A 27284-nucleotide genomic window follows, 5' to 3' on the forward strand; every position below is an offset into this window, starting at 1 on the left:
TTGAATCCAGAGAGATGGTGACAGTTAACACAACACCTAATTCGGTGTGGAAAATGGGAAAAGGAGTTGATGATAATGAGTGATTTGGAAGTGTTATTATCATAGTTTATTTAAGATAAATCAGATCCCCCTTCAATATCAATTGGGGATGATTTATAAAGTTTTCCAAAGTTAAGATAAAATTATGGTGGAGTTCTAAAATCCAGAGAGGTTGTTCTATATGAAAGAAGTAATTTGATGTCTAGTCCATGGGAACCTTCCATGTTGACTACTAATATTTGTTGTGTGTTGTTAATATAAATGTTGTTAATATAAACTTAATTGCATATTTTTTTTATAATCTTGATGTAATCAAGTATTAGCACTGAAGCATCACATAATTGTTTTCCAGGGTTGTAACTAATGGTGGACAAAGTATAGCATCTAGTACATGTGCCTCTGTGTGTGAGTACATCCATCTGGGTGCACTTTGTAACTGTCAGATAACAAGTAAAGCATCAGTTAACATTTACTCTGACTTTTCATCTTTTTTTATGTTCCTTAGCATGTAAATGTAATAGACATAAGAGGGGTAAAGAAGACAAATCTGCTCAATGGTAAGGCTGTTTTGGGGTCTGATACTGGGTTGCATGGAGGAAATGCTAAGAATACAGTTGCACTTATTTGCACTAATAATTATGTTGCAAGCAGGAGGATCTTGCTAACCCATATCACAATGTATAACTAATCAAATTAACATAGTAGCTTTGGTGGCGTGCTAATTTGTTAATGGAATGTGGTTGAAAGAATCACAAATGAACACAACAGATTATATAAAGTAGGCAGAGAGCAACAAGGTGAAAATCAGTCCCAGTGTAGAAAAAAGCAGGTTAAAATACTTGAGAAACAACAATGGGACAACCACGGCAAAGCACATATATTTAATAAACAATAATCAGTAAACAGATAAGCGCTTTCGGAGATGCCTCCTTCATCAGATCAATACATCAACAGATTAGATATGAGGTGGGTTTGTTGATCTTTAAATAAACAGAAATACAAGAGGAGTGGAAACAGTGGCTAAAACACAATTAAAAATGGTACATAAACAGGAGAAAGTGAGGAGGATGAAACAAAAGATGTTAGTGTCATGGGGTGTGGTTCATATACCTGAAAAAGGACAATTTGGCACTTATAAGATGGCTGTACACTGATCAGCAGCTTGATATCAGCTATCCCAGTATGAAAAAAAAATTGAAAGATAAGGGCCAGAAATTCTGCAAGTTGTAGTAAATTCAGTTACTAACAAGTACGCTGCCTGGATGCCAGCAAAGAAGAAACTTGGAGAGCCTAAAAGAAAATCAACTAGAAAATGCAAAGAGAAAACACTGACTGGGAAGAATCTGCAGCTGTTCAGCAAAAAGCAGTTCAAAGTCTAGCTTTGTTGCAAGACAGAGCTTCCACTAATCGAAAGGAAAAAAAATTAAATACACTCAGAGCAGATTAAAATAAATGAAACATCGAAGGAGTATATCAACTCAAATAACAAAAGGCTGGAAAAATGGAAGAAGATTTAAACAGCTATTCAGATCAACAGATAAAACTGCAAAAATCAAAGGATGAAATAAAGAAAAGGCTAGCTGAGTATGAGACCACTCAAGAAGAGCTGTTTCAAAAAATGGTAGAGTTAGAAGACAGAGCACACAGGGACAACCTGAGCTTTTTTGTTGTAGCAAAGAAACTGGAAGGAACACACTGTATTTTATGAAAACACAAAAAAATCAACTTGTCTGGTATTCCACAGCAGGATTTGTTAATTGAAAGGTCATGTCATGTGTATGCTCCAAATCTGGCCACAAGAAAGCAGACAAAACCTGTATAATTATAACATTAGAAAGAATAGATTTTGACAAAACTATGGCAAAAGGGCAAAATATTAAAAATTGTATTATTATTTTCATTATTTAATTTATACTTATCAGGGTAGTACAGTGATCTCACTGGACCATTTGTAGGCATAGCCTGGGTAAAAAGGATCACATAAGAAATGAGCAAAACATATTTATGGATATAAGGATATGCTGAAAAACACACACACATACATATACAAATACAAGAATATGCTACAACATTTAGTTCACAAATCAATTTACCATGTCAAAACATTGATGGAAAAATGGAGCTATGTTTAACAGAGCATTATGGATAAAAGGCAGTCATAATGACTGAGATGGTTTATGCTATAGGGATAGCATCATATCATCATTACCTATGGAGAGGTATGAAGACATTAGAAGAGGCAAGTGAGAATATGTGCAGGAAGATATATGATGGAAAGAAGACAGAGAAAAGTTGAGAGAGGTATGCAGAGGGAAGAAGAGTAGAAAGGAAAAGTGTGAGAGAGATGCAAAGAGAAGTGGCAAGTATAATGAATGAATGGCAGTAAGTAAGAGGATGAAGAGAAGAGGTATGGAAGGATGAAACAGAAATAAACAGTTGTGTGAGAGAGCTGCATGTTCCATGTAATGTGACCTGATTAGTGCAACTGCACTTTGTTAGGGAGAAGAGGTGTTCCTTGAGTTGCTTTCTGAAGTTCAAGAAATTTTAAATATCTGAGAATGAGAGAGAAATGGAACCCATAGTTTAGTTGCTAGGATGGAGAATGCATGGAAACTGGAGACAGTAGAGTGTTTGTGGAAAATTATTATTCACTGTACACCAGGCAAAAGAGAAGCAAATTTATTCCAGCAATCATGCAATGTCAAGAGGTAGGTGTGAGATTTAAATTGCTGTAACCAGCTGTCGTCAGAATATTTTTCCTGGAGGATCAAAGTAATTTTTAGATGTAGAATGGGCTAAGGGGGAAATACAAAAATTTTGCCCATCAAAAAATGAGCCATCAAACAGAAGGGGTTTTGCCTCTCATTCTTTTGATAATAAAGCTTAAAGAGAGACTTTACCAGTGAAACATTTTCCAATGTTCCAAAGGAGAATGCTGGTGATACAGAAGAAAGTTGGGTTGTAGAAAGAACCCATGCTGAAGGATAATGCTGTCCAAGCTGCAAAATCCTTTACTAATACATTCTACGGGCACCTACAAGAATGCACGGATCGTGCCATCCCAAGCAAAACCAAGAATCACTCCTCCAAGAAAAAGAAACCAGTTTGGTGGATCCCTGCCATAAACAAGCTATACAATAGAAGGAGGAAACTAGTACAGAAAAAAGTAAAATCCCAAGAAGGGAAGACATCCCTGATCAGTATCAGCAAGAAATTACGATCTCTCATAAAATCATTCAAGGCGAGCTTCGAAAGAAAAATTGCCAAGGACTCCAAAGATAACCACAAGGCATTCTTTAGCTTTGTCAAGAATGTAAGTGGCAATGCTCAGATTTGCTCGGAGTTAGTGCAGAATGGCACAAAATACACTGAACTGACCGATAATGCCAACATCCTGGCAGACATGTTCAGTGCAAAGACGAACTAACCCCTCACCTAAACACACTGTTCAAACTCAGCCTCTCCACAGGCTATGTACCCATTGAGTGGCACACAGCAGCGGTTATTCTGCTCCATAAAGGTGGTGCCACAACAGATCCCAGGAACTATCGGCCTATAAGCCTGATTAGCTTGGTCTGCAAGGCTATGGAGCACATCATCATGGAATTCATTAACAGAGACATTGGGAACCTCCAAACACTGGACCCTACCCAGTTTGGCTTTGTTAAGGGCAGATCATGCCTCCTAAACCTGGTGGACTTCTTTGAGACAGTTACCAAGGCTATAGACAAGGAAAAGGTGGTACACACAGCCTACCTAGACCTCTCAAAGGCCTTTGACACCATTCCCCATACTGGTATTATAGACAAGCTCACCAGCCTGAACATAACCCCCTACATCACAAGATGGGTTGCCAACTGGCTCATGGACAAAACCCACATGGTGAGAGTTGCGGGAGCTAGGTCCAACTCTAACCCGGTTACAAGTGGTGCTCCCCAGGGCTCAGTCCTAGGACCCCTCCTGTTCGGCATATACTTCTCAGAGGTACAGGCAAGCATAGGAGGATTATGGCTGACCAAGTTCACAGATGACTGCAAACTAGGAGCTATAATTGACTCTCCGGATGACACAGACATCCTCCAAAAGGGTCTCACTGAGATGGATACCTGGTGTCAAAATCATGGCCTCAAGCTAAATGCCAAAAAGTGCACAGCCATTCCCTTTGGAAAAAACAAAGTACCCACAGACTACCACATAGGTGGTAGTCCCCTAAATACGGAAGATGTAATAAGGGATCTGGGGATCCAAGTAGATAGTAATCTCACATTTGATAATTACATTGCCAAAGTGGTTATAAATTCCTTCTATGTGGCCCACCTAATCATAAAAGGGTTCACATCCAGATAAAAAGAGGTCATTGTGCTCCTCTATTCATCACTCATCAGACCCATCATAGATTACAACACCCCATTTGGGATGTACCTTACAAGACACCTGCAACAGCTGGAAAGACCACAGAAGTACCTCACCAAGAGGATCACTGGCCTCAAACAGATGCCCTTTGCAGCTCAACTGAAGAAACTCCAGCTGTACTTGGTTGCATACCACCTACTCAGAGGTGATCTCTGCCTGACATACAAGGCCATGTCCAACCCAGAATTGATGGACATGCTCCACCTAAAGAAAACCTTATCCTCTCGAGCCACATGCTCTAGGGATCTAAACCTCACCACAACAATAAATAGACATGCTGGAGGGATAGATTCCTGTCCCAGAGACTTCCCATGCTTTGGAACAAGATTCCAGTATACATTAGGCAGAGCTCCTCACTAACACTCTTCAAAAGAAACCTTGACGAGTGGATGGGAAACAGAAAGTTTACCCTGGGGATCACTTCAGTGGCTCTGCTGGACAGAGGCACAGGGTACTAATCTAAGGGGGTGGTGAAAGCCAACACATTCTGGCTAGGCTTATAAATGCCTTTGGGCAGATAGCCTAGTACCTACCTATGAACCTATAATACTGCATGGATCATAATATATATAAAACTGATATATTCTCTCTCACTTTTGCACAGATGAATGCATGGATTAAAGCATTTGGCTTAATCTAATAAGTTTTTGTGTGTGTATGTAAGCAAGTAAATAAGAGGATGCTGAATGTAATAAAAAGTTTTCCTTTAGTAAATACATGTTCAGTTAATCTGAGAGGTCTGCAGGGCTGTACATGTGGTACTTGTTTTTCCATGGAGTCAAGATGACTATAAGGGGAAACATTAAAAGCCAGAACACTTTTTTAAGGCTAAAGGTTAATGTTTTCTGAAGGCAGATAAGTTCTTTTTCACATCTTGGAGAGGAATGAAGATAAGATAAGAACAGCCAGGAATTAATGTAAGTAGGAGTACAGGCTGTAACATGCATCTTAGCATGGATAATCTCAGTGTTAGGTTAAGTTTTGCCCATATGTGCAGCTGTGAATTAGGGACAATAGTTCCTATCAGGAGGGTTAAACATTATTTGAAGATGTATATAGTTATTTGTACTTGTTTTAAGTTAATAGTTTATGGAGATTATCTGGGGGCATGATTGTTGTTTTGTTCAGGGGTTTTCATTAAAACCTAGTATTGTAAAATGTGACATAGGTTCAAATGGAGATGACAAGAAACAACTGTATAAGAGATCAACCTGCCAAACTTTAGTGGGTGCATGTAACACAAAAGCTGTAAATAAACATTTAGAAAAGCTGTCATATATAATAGATGAGAATAATAAATTCTTATAATGGCTACACTAAACATGTAACTTTGGAATGTAAATCGCCTCACAGATATAGAAAAAAAATAAGAGTATTGAATTATATTAAGAACTGCAGGGAACAAATAACATTGCTACAAGAGAAATATTTGCAAAGAAGTGAGCATGTGAATTTGATAAAGAAAGGATTTCAGGATAGATATTCAGCAGAGTATCAGGGACAGAGGAAAGGGGCATTTCTTATATTAATTGCTGGAGGAGATCCAAAAGTGATAGAAGTAGAAAAAAATGATAGTAATGGTAGATTTGTGGTAGTAAGGGGCTACTGACAAGTAAGCAGGATTACACAAGCATGCCATCAGTCATAGGTTCATAGGTTCATACTAGGCTATCTGCCCTAGGGCATTTATAAGCCTAGCCAGAATGTGTTTGGCTTTCACCACCCATTTTAAATTTATTTTGCTATGCCCTTTTTCGAGGTTAGTATACTGTGCCTCTGTCTAACAGTGACACAGAAGTGATACCTGGGGTAAACCTACGATCTCCCATCCACTCATCAAGATTCCTCTTGAAGAGAGTCAATGAGGGACTCTGCCTAACCTGGACTGGGATTTTATTCCAGAGTGAAGGGAGCCTATGGGTTATGAATCTGTCCCTCCAGCATGTCCTGTTTATTTCAGTGCTGAGGTTCAAGTCTCTCAAGCGCGTAGCTCGATGGGATTTGGATTTTCTGAGGTGAAGCATGTCCATTAATTCCGGGTTGGACATGGCTTTATATGTCAGGCACGGATTGCCTCTGAACAGGCGGTATGCCACTGATTAGAGCTGGAGTTTCTTTAACCGGGCAGCATATGGCATCTGTTTGAGCCCTTTGATCCTCTTGGTGAGGTACTTTTGGGGTCTTTCCAGTTGCTGCAGGTGTCTGGTAAGGTACATCCCAAAAGGGGCATTGTACTCAATTATGGGCCTGATGAGGGATGAGTAAAGAGGCACGATGACGTCCCCTGATCTAGATGTGAATCCCTTCATGATTAGGTGGGCTATATAAAATGTTTTTCTAACCACTTTGGCCACGTGGTTGTCAAATGAGAGATTGCTATCAACTTGGGTCCCCAGGTCCCTAATTACTTCTTCTGTACTTAATGAATTACCACCTATGTGGTAATTTGTGGGCACTTTGTTTTTGCCAAAGGGGATGACTATACACTTTTTGGCATTTAGCTTGAGGCCATGGCTCTGGCACCAGTTGTCTGTTTCTATGAGGCCCTTTTGGAGGATGCTTGTGTCGGCTGGAGAGTCGATTATGGCACCCAGTTTGCAGTCATCTGTGAACTTGGTCAGCCACAGTCCTTCCGTGCTGGCCTGTACCGCCGAGAAATATATACCGAACAAGAGAGGTCCCAGGACTGAGCCTTGTGGGACACCACTTGTAACTGGTTTGGAGTCTGACATGGCTCCAGCAATTCTAACCATGTGGGTTCTGTCCTTGAGCCAGTTTGCAATCCATCTAGTGACATAGGGGTTTATATTTAAGCTGGTGAGCTTATCTATAATGCCCGAGTGGGGTATTGTATCGAAGGCTTTTGCGAGGTCCAGGTAGGCTGTGTGGACCACCTTCCCCTCGTCAATTGCCTTGGTGACTGTTTCAAAGAAATCAACCAGGTTTAAGAGGCAGGATCTGCCCTTAACAAAGCCAAACTGGGTAGGATCCAGTGTCTGTAGGTCCTCAATATCTTTATTTATGAGGTCCATGATGATCCTTTCCATAGCTTTGCAGACCATGTTAGTCGGGCTTATGGGGCGATAGTTTCCATGATCCATTGAGGCACCACCTTTATGGAGAGGGACCACTGCTGCTGTATGCCACTCTTTGGGCACATATCCTGTAGTAAGGCTGAGATTGAACAGTAGTTTTATGTTTGGGTTTAGCTCTTCTTGGAGTTCATGTAGGACGCAGCCCGGGACACCGTCTGGTCCCACTGATGCTGTGTATTTTGCTTTGGAGAGGGCGGCTCTTACCTGAGCATCTGAGATGTCAGGGGGGCAGCACTCTGCTGGGATAGATATTTGCCCTTTTGGTGGGGAGGGGGGGAAGTTTGCACTGAACCTGTCAGCTAGGATGTTGGCAATGTCTGTGGGTTCAGTGTATTTTTTGTCATTTTGGACTAATTCTGAGCATATCTGGGAATTACCACCCAGGTTCCTAACATAACTAAAGAAAGCCTTGTGATTATCCTTAGTGTCCTGTGCAATTTTTCTCTCGAAGCTGGCCTTAGACAATTTTATGAGTGCCCGTAGTTTTTTGCTAATACTGATCAGTGATGCCTTCCCTTTTTGGGATTTTGCTCTATCATTTAGTAGCTTCCTCCTTCTATTGTATAGTTTGTTTATGGCTGGGGTCCACCAGACAGGATGTCTGCCTTTGGAGGATTGGTTCTTGGTTTTATTTGGGATCGCATGATCCATGCATTCCTGAAGGTGTTCATAGAATGCTTTTATAAAGGATTCTGCGGTCTGGGCCGTATTTTCCACAGGCCCGGGGGATTTGAAGGATTCCACCTCGGTTTTGAGGAGTGTGAAATTTGCTTTAGAGAAGTTTTTCACTGTGGTTTTCTGGGCAGGGGGTGGGGTCGGGATGTGAATATCCAGTGAGATTAGTTTATGGTCTGATCTTACCATTGAGGTTTTTATCAACCAGATGAGAAGTTGTGGACAGTAATTAAGAGTTGAAGGATTTTATTTGGGAGGCAGATCTCAACTGTACAGTACAGATTTTTGCAGAATGTCCAGATTTTTTCTGGATTTTTGTGACAAATCATGAGGATTGAATTTACTAAATAATGAAAGGCATTTGAGTCTCAGACTTCATATCCTTCAGAAAATGCACTGTAATACAAGACCTTTTTATTGTAACAGATTTCCTAAGTTGATAAGAGTCATATTTCAAATTTGTCCCTATTTTTTGGGATTTGTCCCCCCATTATTTTTGGCTTTGTCCAGATTTTTTGTGGTAAGTGGTTGAGAGGTATGCTGGGGGGAGAGGGCAAGTGTCAAGTGGGCTAAGCTGATCCTTCCAGTAGAACAAGGGGGTTTAGAATGACCTGATTTGAATGGATATTTTAGATCTACACAGTTAAGGCTCATATATATTACACAAACAGAAAGCTATAATTCAAAGTGTAAAGGGATTGTAATGAAGCAGGGAGGTAATTCAAGAAATAAGGAAAGGGTAGAATTTTGGATGCAGATCCTTAAGGAGACTAAAAACAGTCATACAGAATATTGTATTTATAAAGTAGTAAAAAGTATTCTAACAACTAAGACAACACAAGAATGGAGAAAGGAGATTCTGTTGCTAGGGATGACTGCAGTTAGGGGAATGGAGAGTAAGCAAGCTGGGGATGGAATTTATTGGAAACTGGCAAAGGAACCAAGGTATTTGGTGCAAATAACTAGAGAGGGAAAGGTAATAAAATGGGAAGAGGCCAAGCAGTTATTTGGACTGCAGGCTAGAGACTGCCTTCCCTAGCAGGGATTGATATCAGAGCCTAGGCAAAGAGAAAAGGATAGGGAAATCCTAAGTGAAAGACCTTTTCTGATAGAGGTTTTAGTTGAATCTAGAACCAAAACTGCTGTTAAAAATTGATAATCCGTAGGGCATTTAAAAATGGTTTACTTTCATGTGTGTATTGCACATGGGTGAACAGCAATTGTTCGAAAGGCTGTTTGCAAAGTTTGGAAATGCCGAACGGAAAAAGGTTTGAATGTGCAATGAGCGAATGCACAGTGACATTCGCTCATTGCACATTCAACAAAAAAAAAATGGTCCCTTTCCCCACTGTTGTGCGATCTTGGAGTTAGAATACTAAAGTAGGGTGTGTGTGGGTGGGTGCAAGGGGGGCCTTGCCCCCCTGCTTTACACTTCTTTTTTTTTTTTATCGTTCAGCATTAATGTTTTAAAAACAGGTGGCCGTGGTGGTGCAGCGGTTATCATTGCCACCTCACAGCAAGAGGTTCTCTGGCTTGATCCTCGGCTGGGGTACCTTCTGTGCAGAGTCTACATGTCCTCCCTGTGGTCACGTGGGTTTCCTCCGGGTGCTCCGGTTTCCTCCCACATCTCAAAGACATGCTGTAAGTGGATTGGACACTCTAAATTGGCCCTAGGCATGAGTGTGTGCATGCGTGCGTGTGTGTGTCTGCCTTCTGTGGAAGGTTGGGTGTCGGGCTGGCAACTCGACACTGTAAAACTCCACTGCCAATCATGAGTGGACAGGTAATCTGCTGTGGTGACCCTTAACTGGGAAAAGCCGAAAGAAGAAGATTAATGTTCGAAAAACAGCGAATCTGCTTTTCGATTTGCTGTTTTCGAACATTAAGGACTATCGCCATTTTCACTTTCGTGGTTTTGAGTCGCTCATATGAGCATTCAAACCACTGTGATTCAGCTTTGTAAAGGTAAACCTTTGAAAGTATTGCATGCTAACCATTGGAATCTATCAGAACAGATTAGAAAAGACTGGAAGACGGATTGGATTAGTAATTCACACGGAACAATAGGAGGGCATATATATGGATCCCAAATACGCAACAAAGTGTAGAAGATTCAGGATTTTTGCTGGATGTGTTTGCATAGGTATTTTTTTTACCTCAGACAGACTCCACATAATTTTTCTTCAGGTAGATGGAAATGTTGGAAGTATGATGGGGAAGCAAGAGGTAACTGGGAACATATGTTTTGGGAGTGTAATGAGTTGGCAGATTTAAAAAATTCCTTACAGAGTACTCTGTCAGAAATATTGGGTGAGAATATGGGTGTAACTAAGGAAATTATTTCTTTGAGCTGAGATACAGGATCTGAATTGCCTAGATATAGTAAAGCCTTGTTAAGTTTAATTTTGGTGGCTGCCAAAAAAGCAATTGCTAGAATATGGAAATCAAAGCCTAAACCAACTGTGTTTGAAGTAGTGAGTATTGTACAGAGATAAAATAATTGGAAGTGGGATCTTTAGAAAAGGGTAGAAACAAATTACATAGAAAAAAATGGAAATTGTGTATACTGTTTGTAACTGTGAACGTGTTAACATGGTTTGTTTTCTTTTATATAAATGTATGTTTGCCTACATCTTGGGTAATAATACAATATGTATGTTAGGAAATATGGGAATTATACCAAATAAGAAATGGGTCTAGTGATGAGAGGAGGAAGAGTTGTATTGTGTAGAGATCTCTTTAAGCAGAGAACTAGTAAAAGGGAAGAATGGAAGGAAGAAGAAGCATTCTATGAATATTAATTAGGCTGTCAGGATGTGGGGTTAGGGGTCAACAGAGAAAACTGTTGGACAGGTGACTTACTACTCCTGGAATCTTAAAAAATGAAAAGGGAAGAAAAAATAGTGCTTGAAGGGTAGTATGAAAGGAACATAATCATTCATATGGTTTGGAGGTGCAAGCAGGTATGGGGTAAGGTTTTTGTTTAATACTATGGGAGAAGTTTTCTGAGAAAAGGCACACAGGTGGTAGAAAGTTTGTCACAGGAATATATGGGAAATTAAACAGGAATAGAATAATAATGAAAGGATGTCAGTGAAATTGGCAGGATGAGCTAAGATGCATACACAGCTATGTAGCTAAAAAGTGGAATAGGAAAAAGGCTAAGCAGAGGCTAGCGAGGCTGAAAATGTGAAAAAACTGAGGGAATTTCTGATTGATGTGACTTGGAAGGAGGAAGGGAGGAAAGCTTAGAAAAAGTGGAAGAAAAGATTAATGCTGTATCCTCTGATCTTCAAGCTTACCCTTCCATGTTCTCTACTGAATTGCTGTTTCCCCCTGGGTGAGAGCAGTATAGCCCATTTGTTCCCTCGGAGTAAGGGCTGAGCACATGGGTAACAATGCATTCATTCTGAGGAGGACTGAGGTTTTTCTTTTGCAACCCTGACTCCCAGTTCACACTTTTTTGGTATCTGACTTTTACAGTGCATGCTACATCTCAGCATAACATGAGCAACTGATCTTGCCCTCCCTTGTAGACAAGCACCTCCATATCATTCTCAGTCTTCACCAAGGATTTTCCCTGTGTGAGTGTGTCCGTTAGCCCATACCCCTCCTCTCCTTTCTGAAGAGAAGTGAGCAGACTTAAGCTGTATTATTCGTGTCTTCCCCCTGCCACGTCATAAATGCATCCAGGCCATTTATCGATCTTGGATTGCCTAGGTCTTACGGCTTATCCCTGTATAGTAATGGAGCTTGCTAAGGGGACTGACAGAGATATTGAAGAGCAGTAAATGAAATGAAGAAGTGGTTCAGAAGAAACAAAATGCCAGCAAAGTGACAGAAGAGGAAAGGGTGAGCAATAATATAGAAAGAGAAAAATAAATGTGATGATATATATCATTAAGTGGATAATAAAGTGATGAGTAACTACATGGTTTTTAAGGAAGATGTTTTGCACTAAGAAACAGTAGGAATGTATACTTTTGGTAGGGTAAAACATTGAAATAAATAAAAAAATTGATGTGGCATCACAACATCCTTACTGAGTCCCCACCACTGCATTTATCCATAGGTGCAGTGGTACTTCTTTACCTCAACAACTACTGAGTTTGACCCTCCACCTGGGCCTCCACTGGTACAGGGGTGAAAGGGACCATAGAGCCACCACTGCTCCCCATGTCAGCTTAACTTGTAAGTTACAGCCCTAATCTTACCCTCTCATTGCATGGTAGCATCTTAGCATAGCAATGAGGCATTGACAGGAAGCATGTTTGATCCCTGTCCCTGGACAAACATTTCACTGGACCCACCAATTCCCACCAGCCCATTAGTCTGTTCATTCCTTGGCTTTCACCAGAATATGAGGAAGGGCACACCTACCAACACAATGTTCACTCATCCTTTCTTGCTAGATTTTCAGACACCTGAGCCATTAATGAAACATGGGTCACCTGGGCAATAGTCAGGGCTTTATTCTCTTGTATCATTGTACTGACAACTCCTGACTACATACTTTGGCACCTTCACCATTGTCCTGTCACACCTTACACCATGTGACTTGCATTATTTGTAACCCCCAAATTCTTGTTTATCTGAACAGACAGGCATTTAAGCAATTCTACAAGTCTTGCTTTAGAATGTGGAACATCAGCTTTTATCCTTTCTTGGCTTCAGGGATATCCTCCAAACTTATTAGAGATAACTTTTAAATACACTTGTCACTTCCTGGGACTTCTTTTGGCTTATTCTTTCAACTCAGGAATACAGGAGTCAACTCTTTGCTGGATAGTGGGCCTGAAATAGCTCTACCTGCAGTTGATTCCTGTTAATTTCCTGCATTACTCCTAACTGCCTATCTGGCTGTGAGATAACAGAGTTAAATGCGCAGTGTTTCCCAGGCTGAGTAAAATAAAACTAAGAGGTGCATGAGAAAAAAATTAGAGGGAAGTTAAACAGTCAGCAATATATGTAAGGTAAAGATAATTACTAGGTGCTGAGATTTTTTCAGTTGCGTTCATGAAAGATGACTATGCCATGCATCAAAGTGAGCTTAGGGTGGTTAAAAGAAATTAATTTACACAACAAAGGGTTCCAAATGAGCTATTAAAATTGTACATGGACAGAGCAGTGAGGCCTAATGTGATTTAGCCCAGAATTAGAACCAGTTACAGTCCAACATTGTTTTCATTAAATTATAGGATGATGATACTGTAATACTTGATAAAGTGATGAAAACGGATATTTTTTTCTATTTCAAAAAAGCAGGAACGAGAGAAGTTTAACTTCAGAGGTTCTAAAACTGATAATATTATCAGTATGTTGTGACCATCTGGGTGAAGGATCTAAGGCAATATGAATTTACAGTCAGAATGTCATGCCAAACAAATCTAATGCATTTCTCTGAGTCGCCAAACCATGACAGTTGATGTATAACTCGTATCACTATCAACATATATTGTATTTTGTCTTTTACCCTTATAGCCTGTATAATGCCTGAAAAAAGTCTTGTGTCACATTTGCTTACCTATTTAACAAGGAGGAATATAAAAAATTAAAAAGCAAGGATTGTTTTCAATTTGTAGACAGTTAATGAGACCACATATGAGTACTATGTACAATTTTTGAGGTACCACTTATGCCACGATGCTGAAATAATGGAAACATGATAGAAAAGAGTTGCAAAATTGTACTGGATCTCATTCTGGTCTGTGAAGAGAGATAGAGGAAACGTAATACATACATTCTGGAAGAAGAGAGGGGAGAGGGTTGTGCAGAAGGTTTTAAGTATGACATGGGAATAGGAGGTCAGCATCATTAGGAGAAGAAGATATACAAGACGAAGGTGGCATTTATAAAAGACATTAAGACAGTGGCTCATCTATAATGTCATGAAGCATTTTTTTGATGTGAGGGTTGCGGATATGTGGAATAGTCTCTCTGAACAGGTAATAGAATCAAAAAATAGTAATGGATTTTTTTTTTTTGCTAACTTGTTGACTGGGTAAGCCCACTGGAAAAATTACCCTTTTTCAGGGGCAACTGAGGAGTACTGTCTGCTTAAGTGACCTGCTGAGTCGCACAGTAGGCAAAAGGAATCAAACCCTGTACCCTGGGCAAAAAGAAACCACTTGTTAACAACTCAGGACTTTAGTCCTTTGTGCTAAATCCAAGAACACATGGCATAAACATAGAAATCTTTAGCAGGGTGTAGAGAAAAGAATATTGGTTATCTGGAAACTACAGCTTGCTGATTACAGAGGAATAGAAGAAAACTGTGATTAGGTGGTTGTTACTGACAGTTTTTTATTTATGTACTTTTTTCTGGTGAAAGACTGTTCCCACACTATTTTTGCTTTCTGTCAGCTATTTCATTCTCTTTCCACCTCATACTTTTTAATATAACCCCATGCCTTGCTGAAAAGCCTGTACATACTATAATCTTCTGTTGACTTTTTTCAGTAGGATAATCAAGCAGCCAATGTTTATAGAACCATGTGGTTGCAACATTCCTCATAGAGTCCAGATTTTTTAGGTTGTTACATCATCTTGGCAACATGTTACCAGGAGAGGTAATACATGTAAATTAGGAAGAAGCAACTTTTTTGTTCTGGTAGTCCTCTTGGCCACCTATAATTTCTTTTCTCCTGGGAGCCATTTTTATTTTCTTAAAGGGACCATTAGCTACTCTATTAAGTATATATGTATGCACATATATTTATGTATTGTTTTCTGTTATTTGAATGACCTGTATTTGACTGAAAATCAAATGTTTGAAAGAATTTCACTGAAAACCAGTTTGAATGAAAAAACACTTGACTGAAACCCATTTCACTGAAAACCCAGTTGCCACAACAATAAAAGAAAAAAAAATCTGATGAAAGCTATGGAACCCTTATGTATACAAAATGCCTTTTAACTGCAATGAAGAGTTGGAAAATGTAGCCACAGTTCTTTGTTTTTTTATTAACATTTTTACTCATTTAAAGAATCTGCAATACAAGCCTTGTTTCCTGTGTTGGGAATCTCAATGATATCTGAAATCCAAGTCATAATTTGCAAAAGCTCTTAATCCAGGATATTTTCCCTTTTGAGTGATACAGGCTTCAATGGTGGGATGACAGGCTTTATGCTAGTTATGCATGCAGATGAACTGATACAGCACTATGTGATTAAGCAAGTCATAATTCATCACGAATGCAAAGTTCTGTTGTTTCTTGATTTACTAAACTGAGTCCATAATTTTGGATTATATGCCCTAAATGCAATGCAAAAAGTGCTATGATGTCAGTCTTTCTACAGTGAACCTTCACGGCAATGTATAAAACTTATTTTTTTCCCTGTGTGATTTTCTTCTTTTAGACAAACTCTTTTTGTTTTAAAATGGGGGACCTTCCAGTTTGCCTTCCTTCGACCTCTGTTTATGTTCATAACAATAGTGCTTTGGACTAATGGAAATTACCGTCCTTCAAATGTGAGTATTACAGTGTTTGTGCAGTCTTATTATTACTATGTTAAGATGTTCTTCTTGAACCTGTATACGTCTCTAAAAGCTGCTTTAATCCAGTTGACTGTTATATTAATGTGCTGCTAAAAACCCTGTTTAATTTTAATACAGTTTCTTTTAATTTATTTTTGTATGTTAGGATTGTGTAGTACTACTAAAGGGCAAAAGGGCAAATTTCCCAGTATCCATTGTACCACAATCTTGCATTTAAAAAGAGAGTCAATTGTGATCTTTAATCATTTGATCACTTTTGCTAGTCTTTTCAGCACTGAACAAATGGAACCCATATATCAATGAAATGTCAATGACATTAATGAGGACAACACAACATTGACACTGTTCTATGCATGCACTGAGGAGCAAGTAAAGCACAAAACATGCCCTCCTGCACCCCCTCACTCCCTGCTAACAATAATTTTATATATATATATATATATATATATATATATATATATATATATATATATATATATATAAATATAGATTCACTTTATAATCTCGAAATACTGAACTATCGAATTTCAGTATCTCGAGACTATAAAGCTGAAAAATCAAAACCCCGAAACTTTAAAACTGAGAACTTTCAAACCACGAACATAACACAAACAAAACACTACACCACACAAATACACCTATCTGCCGACACTGCAAAAAACAAACCAACACACACAAACAAAACAAAACTAACACACACACAAGCAATCCTGCTAAAATGCAGGGGGCAAGCCCCCCTGCACCCCCCACACTCCCCCTACTTATATATACTAACTTTAAGGTTGCACTAAACACACAAACACATAAAACTCACCACTACACACACTCACACACACTAAAATCCCTAACCAACACCCTTACAGAAACACCACTTACCTCAAACCCCAGCTAAATCCACAAACTGCACCTCACGTCATGTAAGTGAACACATAATGGCGAATGCGACATTTCCACATTCGTTATTATGCAGTTTTGCGTAACTGCACTTTTGACTTTATAGTCGTGAAATACTGAAATTCGACATTTCAGTATTTCGAGATTAGGAAGTGTAACTATATATATATATATATATATATATATATATATATATATATATATATATATACATACACACACACACACACACACACACACACACACACACACACACACACACACACACACACGTGCACATCTGTGTGTATATGTATACACACACACACACACACATATATATATATATATATATATATATATATGTGTATATGTATTAACTCCGAGATTGCACAGTCTCCTGCTAAGAACATATTCTCTAACCCTGGGAATTGTTGATCTCAAACAATTATAGGCCATTTCTTTTGTTAACTATAGCATGTTGACAAAACATATGTTGACATTACCATGTTTTATTATTTACCACTCTTATTATCTGTCTATATATAATTATGTTAAAACTCATCAATATGCAGAAAAATCAGTGTATACTACACTGAATTCTACACTCTGAAAACTATAATGACCAAAACCACGAATGATCAGTACTTATTTAATAGAAAAAAGAAAGCAAATGCTTTCCTTTTCTGACCAGTCAACTAATAAAAAAAAAAAAACTAACAGAACATCCAAATATCATCTTACTTAGCACTTACTGCAACTCTAACCCAGGAACACTTGCAGACACCCATAAAATATTCATATACACAAAATTTAATCTGTCTGCTTACTTAACCCTTATTCTAACCCTTAGTGAAAAAAAAAATACCACGTAAGCGCACACCACAAAATTATTTGATGATTCCATTGTCTGACACCTATTGACAAATGGAATGTTCAGTTTAAAATTATAGCAGTATACTGTATTGACTAAATAGATGCTAGACAAAGTACACTGCACTCATTTTTTTGTCAGTGTCACTATTAAACCTACCCTTTTACCATTTTCTTCATGGGGTCTTGGTGTTGTGTCAGTTGTTGCCATATCTTCTTCTTCTTCTTCTTTCAGCTTTTTCCCGGTTAGGGGTCGCAACAGCGGATCACCTGTCCGCACATGATTGGCAGTGGAGTTTTACAGTGTCGAGTTGCCAGCCCGGCCTCCAACCTTCTACTGAAGGCACACACACACACACACACACACACACACACACACACACACACACACACACACACACACACTCACACCTAGGGCCAATTTGGAGTGTCCAATCCACCTACAGCATGTCTTTGGGATGTGGGAGGAAAATGGAGCCCAGAGGAAACCCATGTAACCACAGGGAGGACATGCAGACTCCGCACAGAAGGCCTAAAGACTAAAAACCAAGACATATGGCTGACACAGTCTGCAGATGACTGAAAACTGGGGGTCATAGTCAAACACATGCCTTTATTAGAACTAACACAAGGGTTCTTGCAAATCTGTGTGAAGTAGAAGCCTCCTTTCACCAAGCCCCCACACAAGTTGGGACCCTTTTCAATGAACTGGTTGGAAGCCATGGTTGGATAAATACAATTTTGAAAAATTGTTTAGCATCTCTCCGAAATCTGTCCTCAGTCTGTCGTGTTTGTGTAGTTGCCATTCATGTAACATTTCACAACTGTTTCCAACATATGTTGTAGATTTCTGCATTTTAACGTTTTGACCCTCCATCTAGTTTTAGTCTAACTGCTAAAACATAACATTGTATAGTGCAGTGCATGACAAATAAGCAGTCTGAATTAAAATGAATAAGCAACACAAGCAAAGGGAAATAGTAATATCCGGAGGTAATTTTACTGCAGATATTATGACACTGCAGTAAGCACTGACAAGAGTTGGCAAATTAATTAGAGCACTTGTTTTATACGTTATTGAAGACATTATGTGAATGTATCAAACTGAAGATTCCGGATTTTGGGCTGAACTGTCCATGATGTGGCACATTGCATGACCATATGCATTAAGTAGTAATAGCACTAACATTTTGTTGGCTAGTTTATCCCAGCTGAGGATCGAACCGGAGAACCTCTTGCTGTGAGGTGACAATGCTAACCACTGCACCACTGTGGCTGCCCCCAGTTGTTGCCATATCTCTTTATTTAATGCCACTTTCCTACCTTCTTCGATAATCATGCTTAACTGTTGTAGGTCTTCTCTCACACAATGCATCCATTTCTTTTCTGGATGCCCTTGTTTCTGTCTGCTTACTGCCTCTACCAAATATTCTTTACCAGATCATCTTCTCCTTTCCTGCACATGTGACTGAACCACTGTCATCTGTTCTCTTTGACCTTCTCAGCAATTGCTGCTACTTTGGTTTCTGCTCTGATGTCCTCATTTCTTTGTCCCACTGTTTGCATCCTACCACCTGTGTCAGGTGAATAGGCTTAAAATGGCCCACAAGGGCAGCTAGCCTAGTACTTGCCTATGAACCTCTTGCTTCCTGCACTGCTCTACCTTTACTGCCCAGGTTTCTGTACCATAATAGTACTGGTCACTCTCCTGTTTCATACACCTTACTTTGGCATTCTTCATACACCACCCTTGAGTCTTTGTGGCATTTGGCTGCAGCCCCTCTGATTCTAGATTTCACCTCCTCATTCACTTTCTTTTTCTTCAGTCACTCCTCCCAGATACATGAACTGTTAATCTGCTCCACAATTTTCTCTTCTGTGTCTTTTCAGTTTCTTTTGATTTCCACCATTTGCTGCCATGGTAGCTGATTGTCCTCACTCAAGTTTCATCCTGTGTGTATACCTCTCAACCTCTTAGAGCAAAAAATCTGGACAAAGCCTAAAATGATGGGGGGACAAATAGGGACAGATTTTAAATATTGCTCTTTCAGATTTTGAAAGTTGATAGAATGATGGGTTTTGCATTAGCATGAATTTTCTGAAGGATGTTTAGCCTTAAACTCAAATATTTGTCATTATTTAATGACTTCAGTCCTCAGCAATTTGCCAGAAAGAGGAACACACCAAAAATATGAGGCAAAAATCTGGACATTCTTTGAAAATCTGTACAGTTGAGAGGTATGCCTCTGTGCCTTCAGTTTTGCATTCCATTCTGTTATCATTTGATGAAATTCTTTTTCAGAGTGTGTTTATAGTGCCATGTCATCTGCATGCAGCAGCTTTATTGATCTGTTCCATCTGAACTGTTGGATAATATACTCCATCATAAGTATGAACAGGTGTGTGCTCAGAGCTAAACCCTGCTGCACACCCACTCCCACTGGGAGCCCCTTTATAAGTCCACTGTTTTTACTTGTATCATTGGGTCCTTGTACACAGCTTGCACTAATTCTGCAATGTTTTTGGGACTTCAAACCACCACAAGACTACCAAAATCAGCTTTCTTGGGACCTTATCATATGCTTTCTCAAAGTCTAGGAATGCCCAGCTGGACTCTTCTGTCATTTTTAGCGTCTTCTCAAATATCTGTCTCACTACAAATATTGGGTAAGTTGTGCTGTATCCTAATCTGAATCTGAACTGCTTATCTCCCATCTTACATTCTGCTACTGTATAACTGTTGTATGTCAGTCACCCTTTTCAGCACTTTCATGCAATGTAATATCAGTTTATATCTTTGCAATGAACACAGTTGTAAATGTCCCCTTAGTTCTTGTACACTGGCACTAGCTTATCTTCTAGCCCAAATGTAATATTTGATGTCTTTGGAATGATAAAAGTTACTGTTGCATTTTTATAAATCTTAAATTCTTATCTTTTTGGTGTCAAGAAGATGAAACGTGCACAGTTAGGATAAAAAGCGGGTTCTGGCGTGTAGATCCTGAGACAAATGCCCGCGAGCTACAACGCCGAAAGCAGAAGGCCGCAGCACCGCTAGATCATAGAGCGGTGCAGATGAGAGATATGCTGTGGGAATCCACACAGACAGAAAGAGTCAAAAGGAGACGTCTCCTAATGTAAATACGCGGGCTGTTTCCTGACAGTGGAAACAGCCGCGCTAGACAAGCAATCGGCAGGACAACTGGTAAAGAGGGTCCAAACACATATATAAAGGCAATGCAGCTTACCAGTAGCCCCACACAAGCATATAAATCCTCCAAGCACAACCCGTACAGTACGCCTTGCTGTGGGAAGCTGTCGGACTGAAAATGCCAAAGAAGCTGCAGCTGAGAGATACCATTTACATGTGCACAGTAGACAAGTTACAACACCACAAGCATCTCTGCCCATACACCCCAACTGTACAGGTTTCGCAGACTACCCAGAATTCTGCAGAATATTTTTGGCCCATATGTCAAACTAATGTGGCTGTCTGGCAGAGTAGTGGCAAAGCAATGTACATAGGAGTTAGAAATTAATGACAGACATTTGAGTTTCAGACTTCACACACCAGAATATTCATGCTAATGCATAACCTGTTATTCTATCCACTTTTCCAGTTTGTAAAGGCAGAATGCATCCCTATGTGTACCACTATCAGTATGGCATTGTCGAGACTACTTACTCTAAGAGGTTGAGTGATATGCCTGCAACAGAAAGGCACTGTCCTGCCAGAGTCACCCTAGTGCAGTGGCAGGTGGAAACATGTCAACTCTAGCAATCACAGACCACCTACCCAACAGTGCAAAAGCAACCACTGTAGAAGGGAACACAGACACAAAAGGGAGGCAAAGTATGAATGGGACACAAAAGAGTATCCACCCACCTCCAAGTCCACAGCAAAGTAGCATGTGTGTAATGTGGGATTTGCCAAACCCATCCAATGGTTGTTGCAGATGGGGTACACACATATGCAGAGGCATGTAGGCAGAAAAGGGTGCTACACAGGGATACATCCCTATGTAATCTCTGTCACTTAAACTGAGACTGGGCTCCACACCCTGACTGGCCAATAGCTATAGCTGGGAGTTAAAGGTGACCTGTGCAGTACATGCAGAACCAGTGGTGTAAGCAAGCTGGGAGACTCCTGCTGGACTACATTCACTTGCCAATTCCATGGCTGTGTAAACTGCACATAGAGCATCCCTAGCAGTACAGGTAATAAGAGAAAGGTGGTGTGTATACTGCTGCAAAGGGCCACTGTGGCAGACAGCACTTATTCAGAAGGGTACAACACAAGGTGTTGTACGGCAACATACCCAAAGTCTGATAGTGGCCTGTACCACAGTTGTGTCTACCTTCTCGTCCCTGCTGCACTGGATGTGATGGATACTGAGAGGCCATCTACAAGTAGTGTTGCCATGATGGAATCTGTGTACCTATATAGCCCTGGTCAACTTGGCAACAGATATAGCACAGTGCCCAGCCAATGGGGCAAACCAATGCTGATAGTGGAGGGATACCTCTACCATTTAGAGCATGAAGCACCCCCTAAATGGTACTGGGCATGTATTGAGTGGAGAATAAAGGCCTGCAGAGGTCGTGCCATCACTGTTTGCCAGGATAAGGGGGGAAGAACTGCTGAAATCACTGCCACACCAGCATGGCCCAGATGCAATAACTGCCCAAGTGGCTACTCTGTGAGCAGAACTACAGCAGAGGGTGGTAACCAGCAATGAACTGCCTAGTCTGGTAATACAGAGTGTCCTAGGCACAGCGGATGACAATGTACTACAAGAGATGCCTTGCCGTGTCACTCTGCATCATAGCATTACCAGGGTACGGCAGAGGGCATGAGCATCCATGTCCACACCTCCAGCAACACTTGCAGATATCGATGTCAGCCAGTATCCACTCCGTAGTGGCAGCTGTATCCTCTGCAGAAAGTCTGATATGGATGGGACTGATTCCTTGGTTCTACTAACTACAACACAGAATCTGGCGGATTTGAGCAGGTCAGACATCATACTTGGGGATGGCACCTTCCCAACATGAGCTGATATTTGCTGTTAGCTGTATACTTTACATGGATGTATTGGCACCCCCACCTCAGCAAGGATTGTCCCCATGGTGTACTGTCTAATGACATGGAAATCAGAGTCTGTATACAGCAATATGTGGGAGATACTGATGAGTATGGCTGCAGATCAGGGATGCACCTTGGCCCCACAGTACATTATGATTGATTTTGAGAAGGCAGTAATCCATGCCAACTGAAAGACATTCCCTAAGAGTATCCTGAAGGGGTGCCTATTCCATTTTGCACAGATCATTTGGCACCAGATCCAGCATCACCACCTTGTGGCCCTGTATGGCACGGACACTGCTTTTTCAATAGCCATCCGCAAGCTGATTGCGTTGGCATTCCTACAACTGGGAGATATTATCCCCGCATTTCTGGACATTGTGGCTACCTTACCTGACTGTGCTAAGCATATAAGTGTATTTCTGGACCAGTTTACCTTTAAAACCACGTATTGCACAAGGGCGAACAGAACAATTCCAAAAGGCAGTCTGCAAAGTTTGCAAATGCCAAACGGAAAAAGGTTTGAATGTGCAATGAGCGAATGCACAGTGAGATTCGCTCATTGCACATTCGACATTCTGGGGCAGATTGCACTATAGTGGGGATCGGAAAATTGTTCCTTTCCCCACTGTAGTGCGATTTCGGAGTTAGAATAATAAAGTAGGGGAGGTGTGGGGGGTGCAGCCCCCCCACATAAGGGGTGCAAGGGGGCTTGACCCCCTACTTTACACTTTGTTTTTTTTTCTTCGACATTAATGTTTGAAAAACAGCGAATCTGCTTTTCGATTTGCTGTTTTTTACACACTAAGGACTGTCGACATTTCCAGTTTTATGGTTTCGAGTCGCTCATATGAGCACTCAAACCATTGTGATTCACAGTTTTAAAGGTAAACCTCTGGACCATCATTATGTGTGTGGCTGACCACAGAAGTATACATCCCGCTGCTCAGCACACCAACGCCTGCCATCTTCCTACCCATTGAAGTTTTGGAATGTGTGTGATGTCTCTGACATGGACTTCCCATGGACTAATAACCAGGTGGAGGCATGGCATCGTCGGCTGAAAGTGTTACTTGGACGCCCTACAGTGCAGCTGTCCGACCTTCTGTCTGTTCTGCAACAGGAACAGAACCTGACAGATACCCGAAGAGAGCCAGTTTTGAGGGTGACGCCTGTGACACCACGTAGGGAGGCTATTGTTGTAAGGGAGTGTTGCCTAAAGCACATCTTGCAACATAAGTATGACTACAGTGATGTGCAGGATTTCCTACGTGCTGTGGCACATTTCTACAAGTTGTGAATATATTTGGGTTTAGTACGCACCAAGCACTACACACACATCACTTTACATGTTGTGTTAATAAAGGCTTTGCCCACAGCACACGGATTTCACAATACCACATTCATGCCCACTTGGCATCCAGTGACGGCTACAGGTTCAACTGACAGTCGCACATGTTGGCTTCTGGAGGGTGCAGAGTGTATCACTATGGGGGTTTGTGTCTGCCATCTATGGTTAGGGTGCAGGGGGTTCCTCTATTCCCACAGGGAACTGTCCACAGGCATTTGTCACTGCAGCTAAACTTCCAACCTGCCATGTGTCCACATCCAGCTGTCTCACAGGGGGATGTCGCTGCCTAGGTGCCTGAACCCATAAAAAGCATAGCCATATGTAAACTGTGTCTCTGAGAATTAATTTCCTATATTTCTCTGAAATTTCAAACAAGTAGATCACACAAAAAGCTGGAATCCTATATTGTACTTTCACTGAAAACTGCAAACTCTCGAAATAGTTGTATTTTTTCAGCCTGCAGCACAGTGACACATATAAATATATAAAGGGGATTCTTCGGAATAAAGCTCCATTAATGGGATACAGTTGGTGGGAAAGTGTCTCAGTGATAAAAGCAGTTCAAGCTTTTGCACTGAATTGCAGTGTGGGATTCTAGTCTTCATACAGTTTATACAGAACCAGTAATGTTTCTGCTTAATGTCTCTCATCTTAGGGACTGTATCCCTTATGCATAGCAATGGTTTAATTAAGTGTGTCCTGCCATCCAAGACTAAGAACACTTCCTCATAGGGAGCAGATAATATACTGGGCTATTTGTTAAGTAGTACTAAACATGCCATGGCAGAACATCTCCATAAGCTGTTTAAGCCGAGCCTAGCCTACCTACAGGCATACAGCACTGGTGATGATGCTGTATAAAAGGTGAACCTACTACTGACCCCAGAAACAATAGGTCCATCAGCTAGGAGTCTCATTTATAAAGCCATGGAATACATTATAAGAGACTTCATTAACTTATACATTAAAAATGTCATTATGCTAGATCCACAGCAGTTTGGTTTTGTAAACTGTAGATGCCATCAAATAAACCTTGTAAATTTCTTTGAAAAGGTAACATAAGCTGTTGGCAGCGGTCACACTGTACACACAGCCTGCCTTGCTTTGGCCAAGGCATTTAACACCAACTATTGTAAGCATAAATAATAAACTAACTGTATTACAAATAGACCCTTATGTGGTAAGATGGATAGCAAATTGATCAAAAGACAGAGCCCATGTGGTTTGGGAGGGAAGAACATCATCAGAGAACATGAAGGTGACCAGTGGTGTCCTGTGGGACACAATGATGAGATTGCTTTTGTTTATTTACATCTCTGACCTAAAGACTAAAAACCAAGACATATGTCTGACACAATCTGCAGATGACTGAAAACTGGGGGTCATAGTCAAACACATGCCTTTATTAGAACTAACACAAGGGTTCTTGCAAATCTGTGTGAAGTAGAAGCCTCCTTTCACCAAGCCCCCACACAAGTTGGGACCCTTTTCAATGAACTGGTTGGAAGCCATGGTTGGATAAATACAATTTTGAAAAATTGTTTAGCATCTCTCTGAAATCTGTCCTCAGTCTGTCATGTTTGTGTAGTTGCCATTCATGTAACATTTCACAACTGTTTCCAACATATGTTGTAGATTTCTGCATTTTAACGTTTTGACCCTCCATCTAGTTTTAGTCTAACTGTTAAAACATAACATTGTATAGTGCAGTGCATGACAAACAGGCAGTCTGAATTAAAATGAATAAACAACACAAGCAAAGGGAAATAGTAATATCCGGAGGTAATTTTACTGCAGATATTATGACACTGCAGTAAGCACTGACAAGAGTTGGGAAATTAATTAGAGCACTTGTTTTATACGTTATTGAAGATATTGTGTGAATGTATCAAACGATATATGAAACTGAAGATTCCGGATTTTGGGCTGAACTGTCCATGATGTGGCACATTGCATGACCATATGCATTATTTAGTAATAGCACTAACATTTTGTTGGCTAGTTTATTTTTAATTTGACCACACACTGAAGAGGAACACCATGATCAAGAGAATTTGCAGGTGCTGCTTCTTTCTTCAATAGGAATAGGTTCATAGGTTCATAGGTAAGTACTAGGCGTTCTGCCCGAGGGCATCTGTAAGCCTAGCCAGAATGTGTTGGCTTTCACCGCCCCCTTAGATTAGTTCCCTGTGCCTCTGTCCAGCAGAGCCATTAGTTCCCTGTACCTCTGTCCAGCAGAGCCAATGCAGTAATCCCCGGGTAAATTTTCTGTTTTCCATCCACTCATCAAGGTTTCTCTTGAAGAGTGTTAGTGAGGGGCTCTGCCTAATGTAGATTGGAATCCTGTTCCAAAGCATGGGGAGTCTCTGAGACAAGAATCTATCCCTCCTGTACATCCTATTGATCATTGTGGTGAGGTTTAGATCTCTAGAGCGTGTGGCTCTCGGGGATTTGTTTTTTTTTAGGTGGAGCATGTCCATCAATTCTGGGTTGGTCATGGCCTTGTATGTCAGGCAGAGATCACCTCTGAGTAAGCGGCATGCAACTGAGTTCAGCTGGAGTTTCTTCAGTCGGACTGCATAGGGCATCTGTTTGAGGCCAGTAATCCTCTTCATGAGGTACTTCTGTGGTCTTTCCAGATGTTGCAGGTGTCTTGTAAGGTACATCCCAAATGGGGCGTTGTACTCTATGATGGGTCTGATGAGTGAAGAGTAGAGGGGCACAATAACTTCTTTTGTTCTAGATGCGAACCCTTTTGTGATTAGGTGGGCCACATAGAAGGATTTTCTAACCACCTTGGCAATATGATTATCAAAGGAGAGATTACTATCTACTTGGGTCCCCAGATCCCTTATTACATTTTCTGTATTTAGGGGACTACCACATATGTGGCAGTTTGTGGGTACTTTGCTATGACTATGCATTTTTTGGCATTTAGCTTGAGGCCATGATTTTGACACCAGGTATCCGTCTCAATGAGACCCTTCTGGAGGATGTCTGTATCAGCCGGAGAGTCAGTTATGGCCCCCTGTTTGCAGTCATCTGCGAACTTGGTCAGCCATAGTCCTCCTGTGCTTGCCTGTACCTCTGAGAAGTGTAGACCGAACAGGAGGGGTCCCAGGACTGAGCCCTGGGGGATGCCACTTGTAACTGGTTTAGAGTCAGACCTAGAGCCTGCAACTCTCACCATGTAGGTTCTATCCATGAGCCAATTGGCAACCCATCTCATGACATAGGGGTTTATGTTTAGGCTGGTGAGCTTGTCTATAATACCAGAATGGGGAATAGTGCCAAAAGCCTTTGTGAGGTCTAGGTAGGCTGTGTGGACCTCCTTTCCCTCATTTAAAGCCTTGGTAACCATCTCAAAGAAGTCCATCAGGT

At 40.7% G+C, this 27284-nt stretch overlaps 1 protein-coding gene across 1 annotated transcript in view; it reads left to right on the forward strand.

The window, feature by feature from the left end:
- LOC122802610 (organic solute transporter subunit alpha-like) overlaps window positions 1-27284 on the forward strand; it is a 427706-nt gene that overhangs the window by 251373 nt on the left and 149049 nt on the right. The window contains exon 5 of the mRNA XM_044072299.1: window positions 15582-15693. Coding sequence (XP_043928234.1) covers window positions 15582-15693 — 112 coding nt within the window. The remainder of the gene's footprint in view (window positions 1-15581; window positions 15694-27284) is intronic.

Source organism: Protopterus annectens, chromosome 5.part0, assembly GCF_019279795.1.
Source record: "Protopterus annectens isolate FY-2018-M chromosome 5.part0, PAN1.0, whole genome shotgun sequence".
In the NCBI taxonomy this organism is placed as follows: Eukaryota; Metazoa; Chordata; order Ceratodontiformes; family Protopteridae; genus Protopterus; species Protopterus annectens.